This window comes from Morone saxatilis, unplaced genomic scaffold (genome assembly GCF_004916995.1).
Source record: "Morone saxatilis isolate NCDOM2014 unplaced genomic scaffold, NCSU_SB_2.0 Contig17, whole genome shotgun sequence".
NCBI lineage: Eukaryota > Metazoa > Chordata > Actinopteri > Moronidae > Morone > Morone saxatilis.
This window is the reverse complement of record NW_023339729.1, coordinates 14,851,428-14,864,359: the sequence shown is the minus strand read 5'-3', so window position 1 is coordinate 14,864,359 and position 12,932 is coordinate 14,851,428. Positions and strand designations below refer to the sequence as shown.

Below are 12,932 nucleotides of genomic sequence, written 5' to 3'. Positions count from 1 at the left end.
GCAACAAGCTACACAGCTGCAAAGGACTCTTTTTTTCTAAGTCTTCTGTCATGATTGTAAGACATGGATGCAGCCCTACACTGTATAAAAATCTATTTTATTTCCATGTTTATTTCATCATGTAATCACTCTGACCAAATATACTGTACGGACTGCAAAGAAACTACAGCTATTGCCAGGCTCAATGCTCATCTGATGGTATGTGTTATCAAAAGTTCACGGAGGAAACATCAATGCCCAGGATGTCACTACACCAATAGAAAACAACCACAGTAAAAAAAAGCGAAAAATTAAATAATAATAATAATAATAATAATAATAAATAGACATGGGGCATCATGCAGTGCCTCCTCCTTTTTTTCTTCACTCTCTCTCCTCACTCTTTCCTTTCTTTATTTTTTCATTTATTTATTTATTGTCTTTCTTTTAATTTTACTCGTGTTGTATTCCTACCCACTATGTAGGCTACTTGTCAGCCTTTTCCTTTTTCTGTATCTCGGCTAACAGCACAGAGAGAGAGAGAGAGAGAGAGAGAGAGAGAGAGAGAGACTGGAACCCTATACAATAATATTATCATATTATATGCGTAATTAATACAGATTCCAGCCTCGACTCCAGTGGGTGCATCTCAAACCTTGTGCCTACTGTGTCCTGGATGATGGCGTTCACTCCAGCCCTCATGATCCTCTCCTCCTTCCTCTCCTTTATTCTGATTCATCACTTCTGTCAGAAAGCAGGTACCTAGTGTTGCTTCCTAATAATTGTCCCTGTTTTACTTTAAATTAAAACAATTATTCAGACATTTATGGAAGCTGTCATTATCACTATATTTGCTTGTGTGCAGTTGGGTGCTACTTTGTGATGATGCTGCATTCATTTTTGCAGACAAAGAATGTCAAATTCTCCAGAAAAGACCTGACACCTGGGCACAAACAAGTTGGAATAAGGTAATGAATTGTAGGAATTTGGGAATTTTATATCATCTTTATAAGTTTTCATCCACACTTCACACTTTTAGCTGCTATTTCTCCTTCTTTGTAGTTGTCTTAATGTATCACAGTCACAATATAATAGCAGAGCAATACACCTTTCATTATAATAATTCTAATAATATATGTCCCATTGTCTCTCAGGATGAAGATGTGTATTCAACACGAGTTGTGTTTCGGGCTAAGGAAGAATAAACACAACAACAGAGAATGGAGCGCACAGGCACACAGAATGAAATGAGTTGAAATTCAAATTGTTCAAATTCAGGACCAGTTGTCCTTTCCTCTTGTTTTTCAGGCCAGTTGTTGTATGTAGGTAACGTCCTGTGGTTTAAGACACTGCTGCAAGGTGAGCGAGCGCCTGATTTGTGGGGCCTGTTGCACATGGTTTGTTGATCAGGCTCATCAACCAGGCAACAACAATCTATTTTTCTGCCTTATACATTTTCACAGCCTGCTTGAAAAATACTTTTCTTATGGTAACTTTTAGACCTGTGTTCAAGTTTATTTACATCTTGTTTTTATTTTGAGCAAATATCAAGTAATAAGAGTGAGTTATACTGTTTTACACATAGAAAGTATTAAATGTTTTACACAGATTTCTAAATATAATTGCCTCTTGTCATTATTACATTTTAGTACCACACACTTGCTGAATTCTCATGTGTAAACTGTGTGCTAAATGTATATATACATATATATCCGATAGTCCCCTTGGCACAGAGAGATGCTCTGTGGTAATATTTATAGCAGTTCAGTTTCCACAGCATAAAGATCCAGGAAGATCCACAGCATGTCAGGAGAAAAAGCTTTATTGACCATAAATCCATTAATAGACATTTTCTCTCATAGCCAACACAGGAAAGAATGATGTGGGTGAATTACTTACTCACTGCTGATCAAATCTAAAAAAGCAGGCATCAGATAACCTTTATTGTGAACAATGTCCACGCTGTCAACAACATGAACCACAGTGGTTATAAATGCTTGTTGTTTTTTACATATTTCTGCTCTTTATGTACTTATGCTATGATTCCTAAAAGTTACAGTTAAAGTTAAAGGATAACAGAGTGCACAATTAAGCTAATTCCGACCACACCATGTGCTTTATGTGATCAGTAAAGCTTACAGGAAACCCACAGTGACAGACAGCCCCTCACATGATTGTAGATTGAAGCTGCAGATTAGTGGCCTGTTGAACGTGTTGGTGCACAGCCTCACTGTGTTTACTGATATGTTACATACAGACCATAATTTAAAAATCCCAATACAATGGTTGAATTGAAGAGTACAGTGACTGCAGTTGGGAACTCTCCTGCCCTCTAGTGGAGATGCTGGGTAAATACCCGTAGAGGAGACTCTTCAACAGTCCAGTCAACATTATTGTGTTATTTGTGACAACCTAATTAATAAAATGCAATGTTTTTTCTAATGGGCTTCTTCTAAATGTTACTGATTACCTTAAAAATAACTGCTTATGTTATTTTAAATAAGAAATATATATAATGTATATGAAAGCTGTCTTAGTCAGCACTGCTTATTGAATATTTAAGGGGTCTAAATCAGTTCTTCTTTTTAAATGTATAACATTACCCATTAAGTTTAATTACTGCACAGGAAGGTTCAATTCAGCTCAAACGTCAGACAGGACAGTAACCCTCAAACATTAACTGCGAGGAGAGGAAAGGTGGCTGCTGGGATTTATATTGGGATATAGTTTGCTTAAGTAAAGGCATTATAATAAAATGCCAGCCGCCCCTTTTAGTGCTGGACAACCTTAAAAACAAGATTCATCAGTTGACTGTGGTAAGTGTTTTGTTGTAGCCTAATTCTAACTTATTGTATTATACTGGCAACAGCCAAGCCATTTTTGCATGTAGCTTTGCATTTTGAGTGCAGGCTATAAATCATATACATGGGATAATTTATAATGCATTCAGATCATATTCAAGAGTTTTTTAAGTTTTAAATTTCTTTCACAAAGGATTGAGAGAATTTATGTTGTCAATGGTAAGTTCTTTATTGTAGAACAATGCACAATATTTCCTTTTTCAAAACTTCACCATGTTTATTTCCTATATCATCATTTAACATTACATTCATAATACCATTCAGTGCTTGTTCTTGTCTAAGACAAGGGAAAACATTTTAGCCATAGATTCCTTACTTAACAAATACAGTAATCACATGAAAAAATTCCAATAAGCACATTTTTAAATCAAGTAAAAACTTCTGAATTATTTTAATTCAAATAAACTACTTAAGGTACTGACTGTATGCCTGTAAACAATATAAGTAAATCCTCCACAAACATCAACAATTCAAGCATTCAAAATATGCATTTAAATGCAAACATTTCTTATTTCCTCATAAATAAATAAATAAAAAACAGTTTGCAAACAAACTGTTCATGAGCATTTGGGAATACATTTTTTTAATTAAACTTGGGTTGTCCCGATTCATAGGATAAAGATCAGGACAGATCCTTTATTGAATGGATCAATAATGGCTATATTAGGTTTAACACATTTCCAAACCTGTGGGTTATTTGTTTGTTCTTTGGGTTAAAAATGCCCACAGCTGTGATCGAGGTACCGACAAGTGAATGGTAGAGTGCACAATATAAATAGAAAGTAGCTAGCAATCTCAGTTACGAAACGTGAATCAGGGAACACTGTCATTAATATATATATATATTGTGTCTACTTCAGCAACATCTTAAAAGTGCTGATGATTAAAAATGGCATTTGAACTTTTAATAGTTCTAGAGATTTAGATCTGTAGCTTCCTGCTACAACAGATCCACATTGACACACCTCTACATGAATATACAAAACACTATTGGACAGGCTATATTTTCTAGTGCAGAACTATTAAACTGCCACACATATTTAAGGCCCCTGAAAACTTTCAAATCCTAAATCAATCCTGAGTAACAATTAATAGTCGAGACTAAGTAAGCAGCACCCAAATATAAAGTTAAGCAAAAAAAATCCTTAGGTATTATTTATTAAGAGTCTGAGCCTAAAAACTCCAATCTGCTTCATCAAGGCTGTGTAGGTGTTGTTTAATCATTTTAGGATCAAACTACCCACAACTGTCGTCAGATTCTGGTGTAAATGTGAAATGCTAAATCCTGATTGAACCCTTGGGAATACTTGACATGTTTTTCCAGATGACCCCCACACAGTTAAAACCAGTGAGTGTTCTAACTCTGGCAGTAAATAGTGTTTAAGTGTAGGGCCGTGTTATTCACAGAAGCTTATTGGCAAAATTAAATTGATTTAAATTGTCTTACAAATTTTGATGTGTGCACTGTGCACAAGCTGTGTGTATGGAAGAGGTAACAACAACGTCAGGATAAACTGTTTCATACTCAATACCACAGGCCTCAAATTGGAAATAGGGGAAGGTATGATTGGGACATTCCTAAATTAAGCTACATTTCTCTCAGAAAATAATATATTAGTTTTCTACTAAAGTCTCAAAAAAATTACATCTAAAATAATATATGGTATCAACCATATGTCTACATAAGACTTAAATACATAAAAAAAATCAACTGCAAATATTTCCACTGACAGTCATATTGATCTCACATTATGCAACTAACTTATGTGTCCGAATGTACTGTATTTTCTTGACTTTCAAGTATGTGTTGTGATTCTGTCAGTGCCTTTAAAATCAAAGTCAGAGAATGGGAACATCAATATGTTCTTTGTTTTTTCTTACTCTGTTTCATCATTCTAGACACTGCTGGCTGTAAATGTCCAGCTTTAGGTAAGATTATGCTTTGTAAAACTTTTCACTAAAAAATATCTTCAATTCTTCAATGAGGTCTAACTACTTTTTCTCTTATTCAATAAAATGTTAACAATAAAAAAAAGACAATATTCTAAGCTCATTGTCAGAGTTTCTGAAGACCACTTTGAACCTTATCAGGAGTTGACTCACTTTTCTTTTTAAAAAGATTTTTAAGCTTTAATGATTTCTTGCTCTTTTCCTTATTCTTGTGCTTGTCACCGGGTGATGGAGGAGATGAGAAGGGAATCCTTGGTGGTGACATTTGTGGCTCTACCTCTGCTAACAGCCTGCCCTGGGGAAGGTTGGGTGTTGAGGCAAAGAGGCTGGTTGGGGTCGTAGCCATGGAGTTGCAGGACTTTTCAAGGATTCCATCATAAACGAGCTGGCTCAAGGGACCAACAGCAAAAAAGTCTGATGATGACTTCCATGGCCCCTGGGAGGTTACCATAAGGTCTGGCTGTCCAATTCGACCTGGAGATGAACTTGATTCGGATGATCCCAACTCCTCCCTCATTATTGATTGTTTAGGTATTTCCATTGTAAGGTCAACTCTATCCCTGGGGATTTTTCCTGTGGGAGTGTCTATGGAACTGTCCATCTCATCTCTTAGCATTCTTGGTATTCTCCTTCTGAGAGAACCAGAAGACATCTCAAGTTCATCTCTCAGTATCCTCCTACTTGTTGATGGGTCTAAACCAAACTCTTGCTTCTCTGTAGAGGATGAGTTATCCATTAGTGCTTCAAATTTCTCTCTGGGTAACATCCTTATGGAAGTAGTATCCGTACAATATTCCAGCTCATCTCTAGAGATCTTTCTTTGTGGTGTTCTAGTGGTCTCAACCATTTTGTCCATTGCTAATGCCCTCACAGAGGAATCAAGCTGGCATTCTCCTTTATTCCATGTAAGCTTTCTAGAACCTGTGTCTAGGGACATTCCCGTTGAATCTCTTGTTATCCTTCTTGATACTGAGTCAAACTGACACTCATCATCTCGTATCATCCTTCTTGAGGCATTGTCCATTGAAGCCCCCATCATATCTCTTGATATCTTCCTAGGTGCCACATCTGTTGTTGCTTCTAATTCATTCCAAAGAATCTTTCTCACATCCAGAGGTAAATCACTTCTTTCTCTGTATATATTCCTTGAAGCACTGTCCATCAAATCCCCTATTGTATCTCTCTCTACTTTCCTGGCTGGAGAGTCTGCATCCAACTCATTGGAATGCCCCTTTTTAACTGCAACATTCAAGGGAACTTCACTCCTGTCTCTGGATATTATCCTTGATGTAGCCTCTATCAAAGGCTCTCTATCTTCTTTGGACATCTTCAAAGAAGGGTTTTCCAGAGAAGATTCAAGTTCTTGTACAGAAATCTTGCGAACTGGAGATTCAACCACAGCTTCTGCTTCTTTGCTCAAATGCTTTGTAATGTAGCTGTCTGAAAGCAGCTCAGTTTCATCATCATAGACCTTTTGAGAGGAAGTGTCAACAGTGGGACATGAGAACATTTTACTGAGAGGAGGTGAAGCCATATATTCTGTGTCTGAAAACATCTCTTGGGAGTCTCTATTAGTAAGGGATAGGAATATTAAGGGAAGGAAGGGACAAGAAGGAAGAAAAAAAAGAAGGAAGGTATGATCAATGACTGAATTAACAATGGTAGCTAAGTATGAGCAGTGCGTAAAAACAAATTGGTCTCTAAAAGCTGTGGAAAGGGAGACATACTGTTTCTTTAAAGTTTTCAGGAAGAGTTCCTTTTCCTCATCAAAGCAAGGGTATGGGGCTCGGATGGGGATGAGAAGGTCTGGGTCCTGGGAGATCATGCCAGCCTGTGGTTGAGTGATGACGCCAGGACGACGTGCCCGACATAAGGTGGATCCCCGTGTTTGAGGAGAGCACTTCAGTGGTGGAACTGGAACTATAGGAAGGCCAAATATGAACCAGTAAAATTGATCAAACCATACATAACAGACAGTGTTATGGTGGTAGCAATAAATATGTAACCCTAGTTTTCAACCTTAAAGGTTAAAACACCAGAAACTGTCAAAGCAATATTTGACCGTGCTTCCTCGCTAGTAGCTTGGTGATGTAGACACTATGAACAGGGCTTGTTGGCCAACTACTGTAGCTAGTGAGCTAACCACTGAAATGCTAGCTGCCTGGGAACATGCTAGTGCTATTCAGTCACAGTAGGTTTTCAAGCTTCTTTTTATTTTCCGTACTGTTTATGCACCCTATAAAGAGTTGTTGAATAAGGAAAGGAAGCTCTCTTAGCTAAGTTTAAGTTAGCAAGCTTAGCTTGGCCACTGACAGAATAATAAGCTCACACAGTTTTTTGTTAAAGATGTATTTGTACCATTGACTTCTGGTTCATAACTGTCTGAAAATGTTTCTTCTGTGGAGCAGTTTATACTGGGACAACACAGCTAATAGGTTTTAATAGCTTAGTAATAGCTACCATTTTGGAATCTCTGGCTCTCTATTCCTTCAATGGTCAGCATTGTCAAGATAGCTTGATATTGATCAGTGGTACAAGTTTCATGTCAAAGATTAACTAAATGGAATTAAATGTGTATGGATTAACGTTGGCCATGTGACCAAATGCAAATGTCACAGTTCCATTGCAATTTATTTATTTCCCCATGAAATATTGCCATTGTAAATGCTCGTGTGATTAGGCCCTAATAATACTGGAGCAGCTTTTTAGGAGCTATTTAGTTATGTATACTTTGCATTACTGAACTGTGTATGATACTGTCACAAATACAGTAAATCATTTTTCAGAACACCAAAAGAGAAGGGTACTTGAGACAATCCCACATTTCTGTTTTCAATTTATTGTGACATTAAGAATATTTGAGAATTTAAAACAAAACAACTTTATCTGAGCCATGTCTTAGCTGCATATACCACAACCACAGCACTGCAACGTTGATTTTGAAAATGCATCAACACTAAACTGAATACTAAATACTCCTTTGTATTGACTGATATAACATATCCCTTGGATATGTACAGCACATACAAATTAATGAAAAATTAAAACAAAATGCTGTTATGAGTGGAGAAACACAACAGTTGCAGATCTTCCCATACAAGATATGGAGTCACTAAATAGTTTGATACGAATCACATGCCTTGACTTCCACAGTCACTAGGTCTGAACCTGACTGATCACTTCATGGACACTCATGGGGATCCAAATAAAGAATCACCTAACCTAATGTTTCTGTTACCTACCTGGCATCTGTTGTAAGATTGGAGAAGTAGACTCTTCTAACAGATCCTCTATAGATCCATGGACGGAGCTGTGGCATGAACAAGAAGGCTGGGGCGCTCGGGGCAATCTTGGAGCAACTGAATCTGAGTAGAGCTGAGCAGTGAGGTTTGCTAGGCCAGGATTCCTAATGATGGGGAACCCACAGAGGCGCTCAATCTGCTGCCAGCGATGGAGGCGTTCCCGAAGGCAGGCTGTTACTTCAGACAGAGAATTCCTTTGGGAGATATAAAGACCTTTGTAACATATGTCACACAGTACACTAACAAATCTTGCACAGGTAATTTTGTGACTCACTTTGCCTCCAGGATTTTGTGGTCAACTTGGTCTAGAGAGGAGCTGTGGGCAACATGGAGAGTCCCCAGAACAGAACTCCTCTTCTTCTTAATCCTCTCTGCCTGCAAGGAAGTGTAGGTGCAGGTCAGTTAATAAAAAATACAGCATTCATAGACCTGTGTCTAAACATTCCCCTTGCCTTTTTTTTTTTTGCAATTATGCATCATGTCACTCTAAATATACTCTTGACCACTGTTCATTTGTGTCTCCCTTTTTCTTGAATTACCTCTTCCTTGGCAGAGACAAGCTGTAGTACAGCACTCTGCTTCTTGACATTGTAGTACTGGAGCTCTACCTCATGCGTCAGCTGCAGCCACTGCTGGAGGGCCTCTGAGGCAGTCCAGCTAGCATGCATTTCCTCCTCTGCCTGCTTCAGTGCTCCAAGAACCTGAGTGGATAGCATCAGTCAAATGTTCAGTTCAGTGTGCAGAAGAGATAAAACTGTAGTTAAAGCTTTATTCATTTCCCTAAAATCATCCAAACTATAGCAAGAATGACATGCATCTAGTGCAGCATTTGCAAAGTTGTGTCCTCTAGTTGTATGGCACGCAGTGTGTCTACCTGCTCCAGTTCTTCCTCTGCATATCGGAGGCGGCTGAGCTCACTAACAGCTCCCTGCCTCAGCTTGTGCAAACGGTGAGCCTCCTCCTGTGCCCCGATGATCTCATCCCTCATCTTCTCCTCCAGATTCTGTTTCTCCTCCGCAACATTACGTTTTTCTTCCTGGGCTTGCTCCAGTCTGAGAAAGTGAAATGTTTTTAGTGCAATCAAACAAAATAAAGTCAATTCAATAATGTACTGTGAGGTAGAGACACTGAATAGTGAATACTCACTGTTCCTGCAGCTCTATGAGGCTCTGTTCAGCCCTCTGCAGACTTTCCAAATCTTTCATCATCTTGCCTATGTGAACTTTACTGGCTTTGTTTTGGGCCTGAGCAAACCAACAGCCTCCAACTCCCATCACCACTGATACAATTAGCAGGAGGTCCTTCATGTAGTTATGAGGGGGACCTATGGTGGATTGAAAATAATTATTAATTGTGCATGGATAGTAAATACATCATAAATGATGGGATTGTAAAGAGCTATTTTAATTAAACATAAAGTTATCAAAATGGAGTAAACTAAAAACACAAACAGGAGCTTTAATGGGAACATGTCAGTAGTTTTCCTTCAAATACAGGAAAAACCTTAGGAAACTGGAAAAGTTTGTTGGTATGCACAAACAAAAGGAATAGATACATTAAAGAGAAATAAGAGTAGGGAGGGAAAAGAGGGAGAGGAGTTATTCTTACGTGTAGGCGGTCCAAACAGGACCACATCCAGAGCTTTGATATTGAGCTTCTGTTTGTCTCTCTGGTCCTGAACCCTCAGATGGCCACTCAGGAATGAAGGCTCATTAGCTGCAATCCTGCGTGAATATGTCATAGGCAGTTCAGCGTGTTGATATGACTCTTAACAACTGACTTGTTTTGACAGTGATGTGCTTGACCAACAGCTCTCAAGTGAGGCAGCATTGTCATTGGATATTCTCACCTGGGGAGTGTGTTTCCATTGACCCTAAAGTCTTTAAAATTCCTCTCATACTGTGGCAACTCAACAAACTCCTTCAGCCAGCGAAGCACGTCATCTTGAGTCCAATTGTGTACTGATTAATGAGACAAGGAAAAAAAGACAAAGTGAGACAAAACGTGAGACAAATATACATAGAAAGACAAAGTAGAGCTGGGCCTCGTTGGACACAAACACACGCACACATACACACACACACACACACCTTCAGACGACTTCCAGCCCCTCCAGAGCTCCTCAATTGTGATGTGCTGGTCTTCTCTGTGCAGGTTGCTGTGTTTGTTGGTCTGCTGCTGCTTCATGTCTTCAATGATGAACTGAAAAGACGGAGAGGGATGAAAGGAAGAAGTGAAAATACAGACTTGTTTAAGAGCAAGGTTAGAGTTTAAGGTTTAAGAGCATAACATTAGCTGAGCACGAATTCTCCGTCTTAAGTAAATTAGGTGGGTGGAGCAGTGTGTTATGTACTTTAGGAATAAGGAGTTGGTGTTTTGAGAGTGCTTTTATTTAGAATGAATGCAGAAGCATGAGTGTGTATTGCAAACTTCAGTGATTGCGAGAGCGCGTGTGTGTGTGTGTTTGTGTGTGTCTTGGAATGTGCCCTTGGCTGTAAACTGGAGCTTCATATGATGGCTAGAGGAATTTTGTGGCTGTGTTCTTATGAGCCTAGGCCCCTCCCCTGACATCTCTATGGCAACCGCAACCCGAGCCCCTGGATACTGTATCCCTGAGGTGCATTCTGGAAGGCAAATGCATTCTAGAATTCAGGATTTACTACCAATGTCACATACAACCAAGACACACACACACTCCTTGGACAAAATTCTGAAATTTAAACTGAACACCAAAATACATGTGCAACAGAATATACAAAATCACAAACATGCATGTACATCTAGTAAATATGTCTTCACACACACGTGCAGAGAGGAAAGACATTTTTACTTGACAAAATGAAAAATGTGTTTTGTTTTTGGCTCATTAACAAAATGTTTGCCTCTACTTTTGTAGAAAAGTATGCTTTGGAGGTCTACTATTCTTGTTTAGCCAGCAAGGTCCCATTGAGATACAAGATATCTTTCTCCAGGGAATACTGGTAATATATCAAACGTCTACAAAAAAGCAGTGGATAAATATATCAAACCTTGCTTTGAAAAATAATTTTGTTACATTTAGGAATTCATTTCACCATTAACATGTATTCATTTTTTCTGTGTTATTTTTTACTTTTTACTACTACTAAAAAGAAATTAATGGGATTAACAAATAACTGAAAGTTGATCAATTTGAAATATTTCCTTTCTCTTTGGTTTTGAGATAAATATATCAAAGGGAGGCAGTGTCAAGTTGTTGTAACAGCCATAACAAACTGGCTGAAGTATAAGGGGAGCTGCAGTCAGGGAACAGTCAGAGGAGTTATACCCTTAAGTATAAATATGAAGGTCACCAGTGTTACAGTATTCTATTAGTGCAAACCAATTTTGTCACTGAGCCAAAAGCAAAGTTATACCGTTGCTATCCTTGAAGTAGCATTTGACTCTTCCACCAGCCAAGACACCTGTTGTTGCATTGCTTTAGCCGGTCTGTCTCTTGCATGCAAGAAAATACCCTCCCAACAAGGATTCAAAACAGCTAAGAAAATGGGGTAAACATTTCATGAAGAGTGAGTTTCGTACCTCCACACTCTCCTCCACCTCAGATCCCTCCCATCTTGGTCATCGTCACATAAGTGATGGGATTTTTTGGGGGGCCCCCTCCGCAGAGCCTCCAGGCTGTAGCGAATCTGGCCTCTGCTCTATCATGGTGGGACACCCACATTGAGGTCTACAGATTGTGAGTCACGATTGGGTATGAACATTATATTTCAGATCACTTATTTCAATCATTTAATTTATTTACTATCCAGGAGATATCCACTTTCATTTTATTTATTATTTTCGCTCACTCCAATTATCTGAACACTCATTACAGGTGTGTACTAGAACTCTATTACAATGTTTGTTGATCTGTATTACAAGCAGAATAGCTGCATGTCTAATATTTGCAGGCATATATGAAAAGAAGTTGTGACTCTTTTGGCTTATAAAAGAAAAAGACAATTGTTTTTACTCATTCATCCTTGTATTTTATACCTTTATATTAATGCAAAAATGATTCACTTAGCAAGTCTCCCTCCTTCTCTTGTATTCATTAACTGCAATAATAGCGTTTCAAAACAACCTTTTGTGCATCGCAAATTGTTAATTTATATATCAGTCGTGTAGATTTATGTGGATCTACGCAGTAGAAGTTCTTCAGATTGCAACAATAAAACTGAACACTACTGCACGTTTCCATGCTACTATTTAAGGACCCTTCAAGAAATGAAAGACAAACGCGTTGTAAGTGTGTAAGAATAAACTATCCTGTCTTCTCAAAAATTGAGAAAAAGGCTATATAAGGCTCTTTCTACAGGCCATGGGGGGGGGTCCATGTGTGCGACTGTTATATGTATTTGATTCTCTCTCTACTTATGGTTTGCTTTATAGTATTAATATACAAAAATATGAACTACTTTTTTCCTTTTTCAAATTTGGCCCTATGCCATCATATTATTCAATCATTACCAACAATTTTTTTTTTTTTCTTTCCAAAAACAAAGCAACAAAATAAAATGTATAATAATTTTGAATCCACCATATAGTACTACACATTATTCAAAAAACTACCCACTTCAATGGATAGGCCTGCCAAGCACAAGTGCGCGCGTATGCCATGCAAAGGAGAACAACTCTAATTTACACACCTAAGCCTCTATCATACAACTCCAACTTATTACAACTCTATCCATCATTACCACTCAAAACACTTATCACTCCATCTGTATCTTAATTATAAATGTCCATCCATTCTACTTGCCCCAAACTAGATTCAACTATATTATTCAATATATTAAACTCATACTCTCCTCTTCTT

The 12,932-nt window shown here is 38.1% G+C and overlaps 1 protein-coding gene and 1 long non-coding RNA gene across 2 annotated transcripts in view; one reads left to right on the top strand and one right to left on the bottom strand.

Annotated features, from left to right (window-relative positions):
* The first annotated feature begins 343 nt into the window (after nt 1–343).
* Nucleotides 344–1,367, top strand: LOC118327476. The gene is made up of 3 exons (XR_004796693.1): nt 344–737; nt 886–947; nt 1,134–1,367. It is a non-coding gene; the product is annotated as an uncharacterized LOC118327476 (long non-coding RNA).
* Nucleotides 1,368–2,984: 1,617 nt separating this feature from the next.
* Nucleotides 2,985–12,932, bottom strand: part of stim2a (tromal interaction molecule 2a) — a gene marked incomplete in the record, with an annotated part of 13,407 nt that continues 3,459 nt past the window's right edge. The window contains 11 exon segments of the mRNA XM_035659301.1: nt 2,985–6,358; nt 6,518–6,710; nt 8,033–8,286; nt 8,367–8,467; nt 8,632–8,793; nt 8,967–9,144; nt 9,239–9,416; nt 9,701–9,816; nt 9,942–10,053; nt 10,183–10,294; nt 11,654–11,671. Of these exon segments, the coding sequence (XP_035515194.1) occupies nt 4,897–6,358; nt 6,518–6,710; nt 8,033–8,286; nt 8,367–8,467; nt 8,632–8,793; nt 8,967–9,144; nt 9,239–9,416; nt 9,701–9,816; nt 9,942–10,053; nt 10,183–10,294; nt 11,654–11,671 (2,886 nt within the window).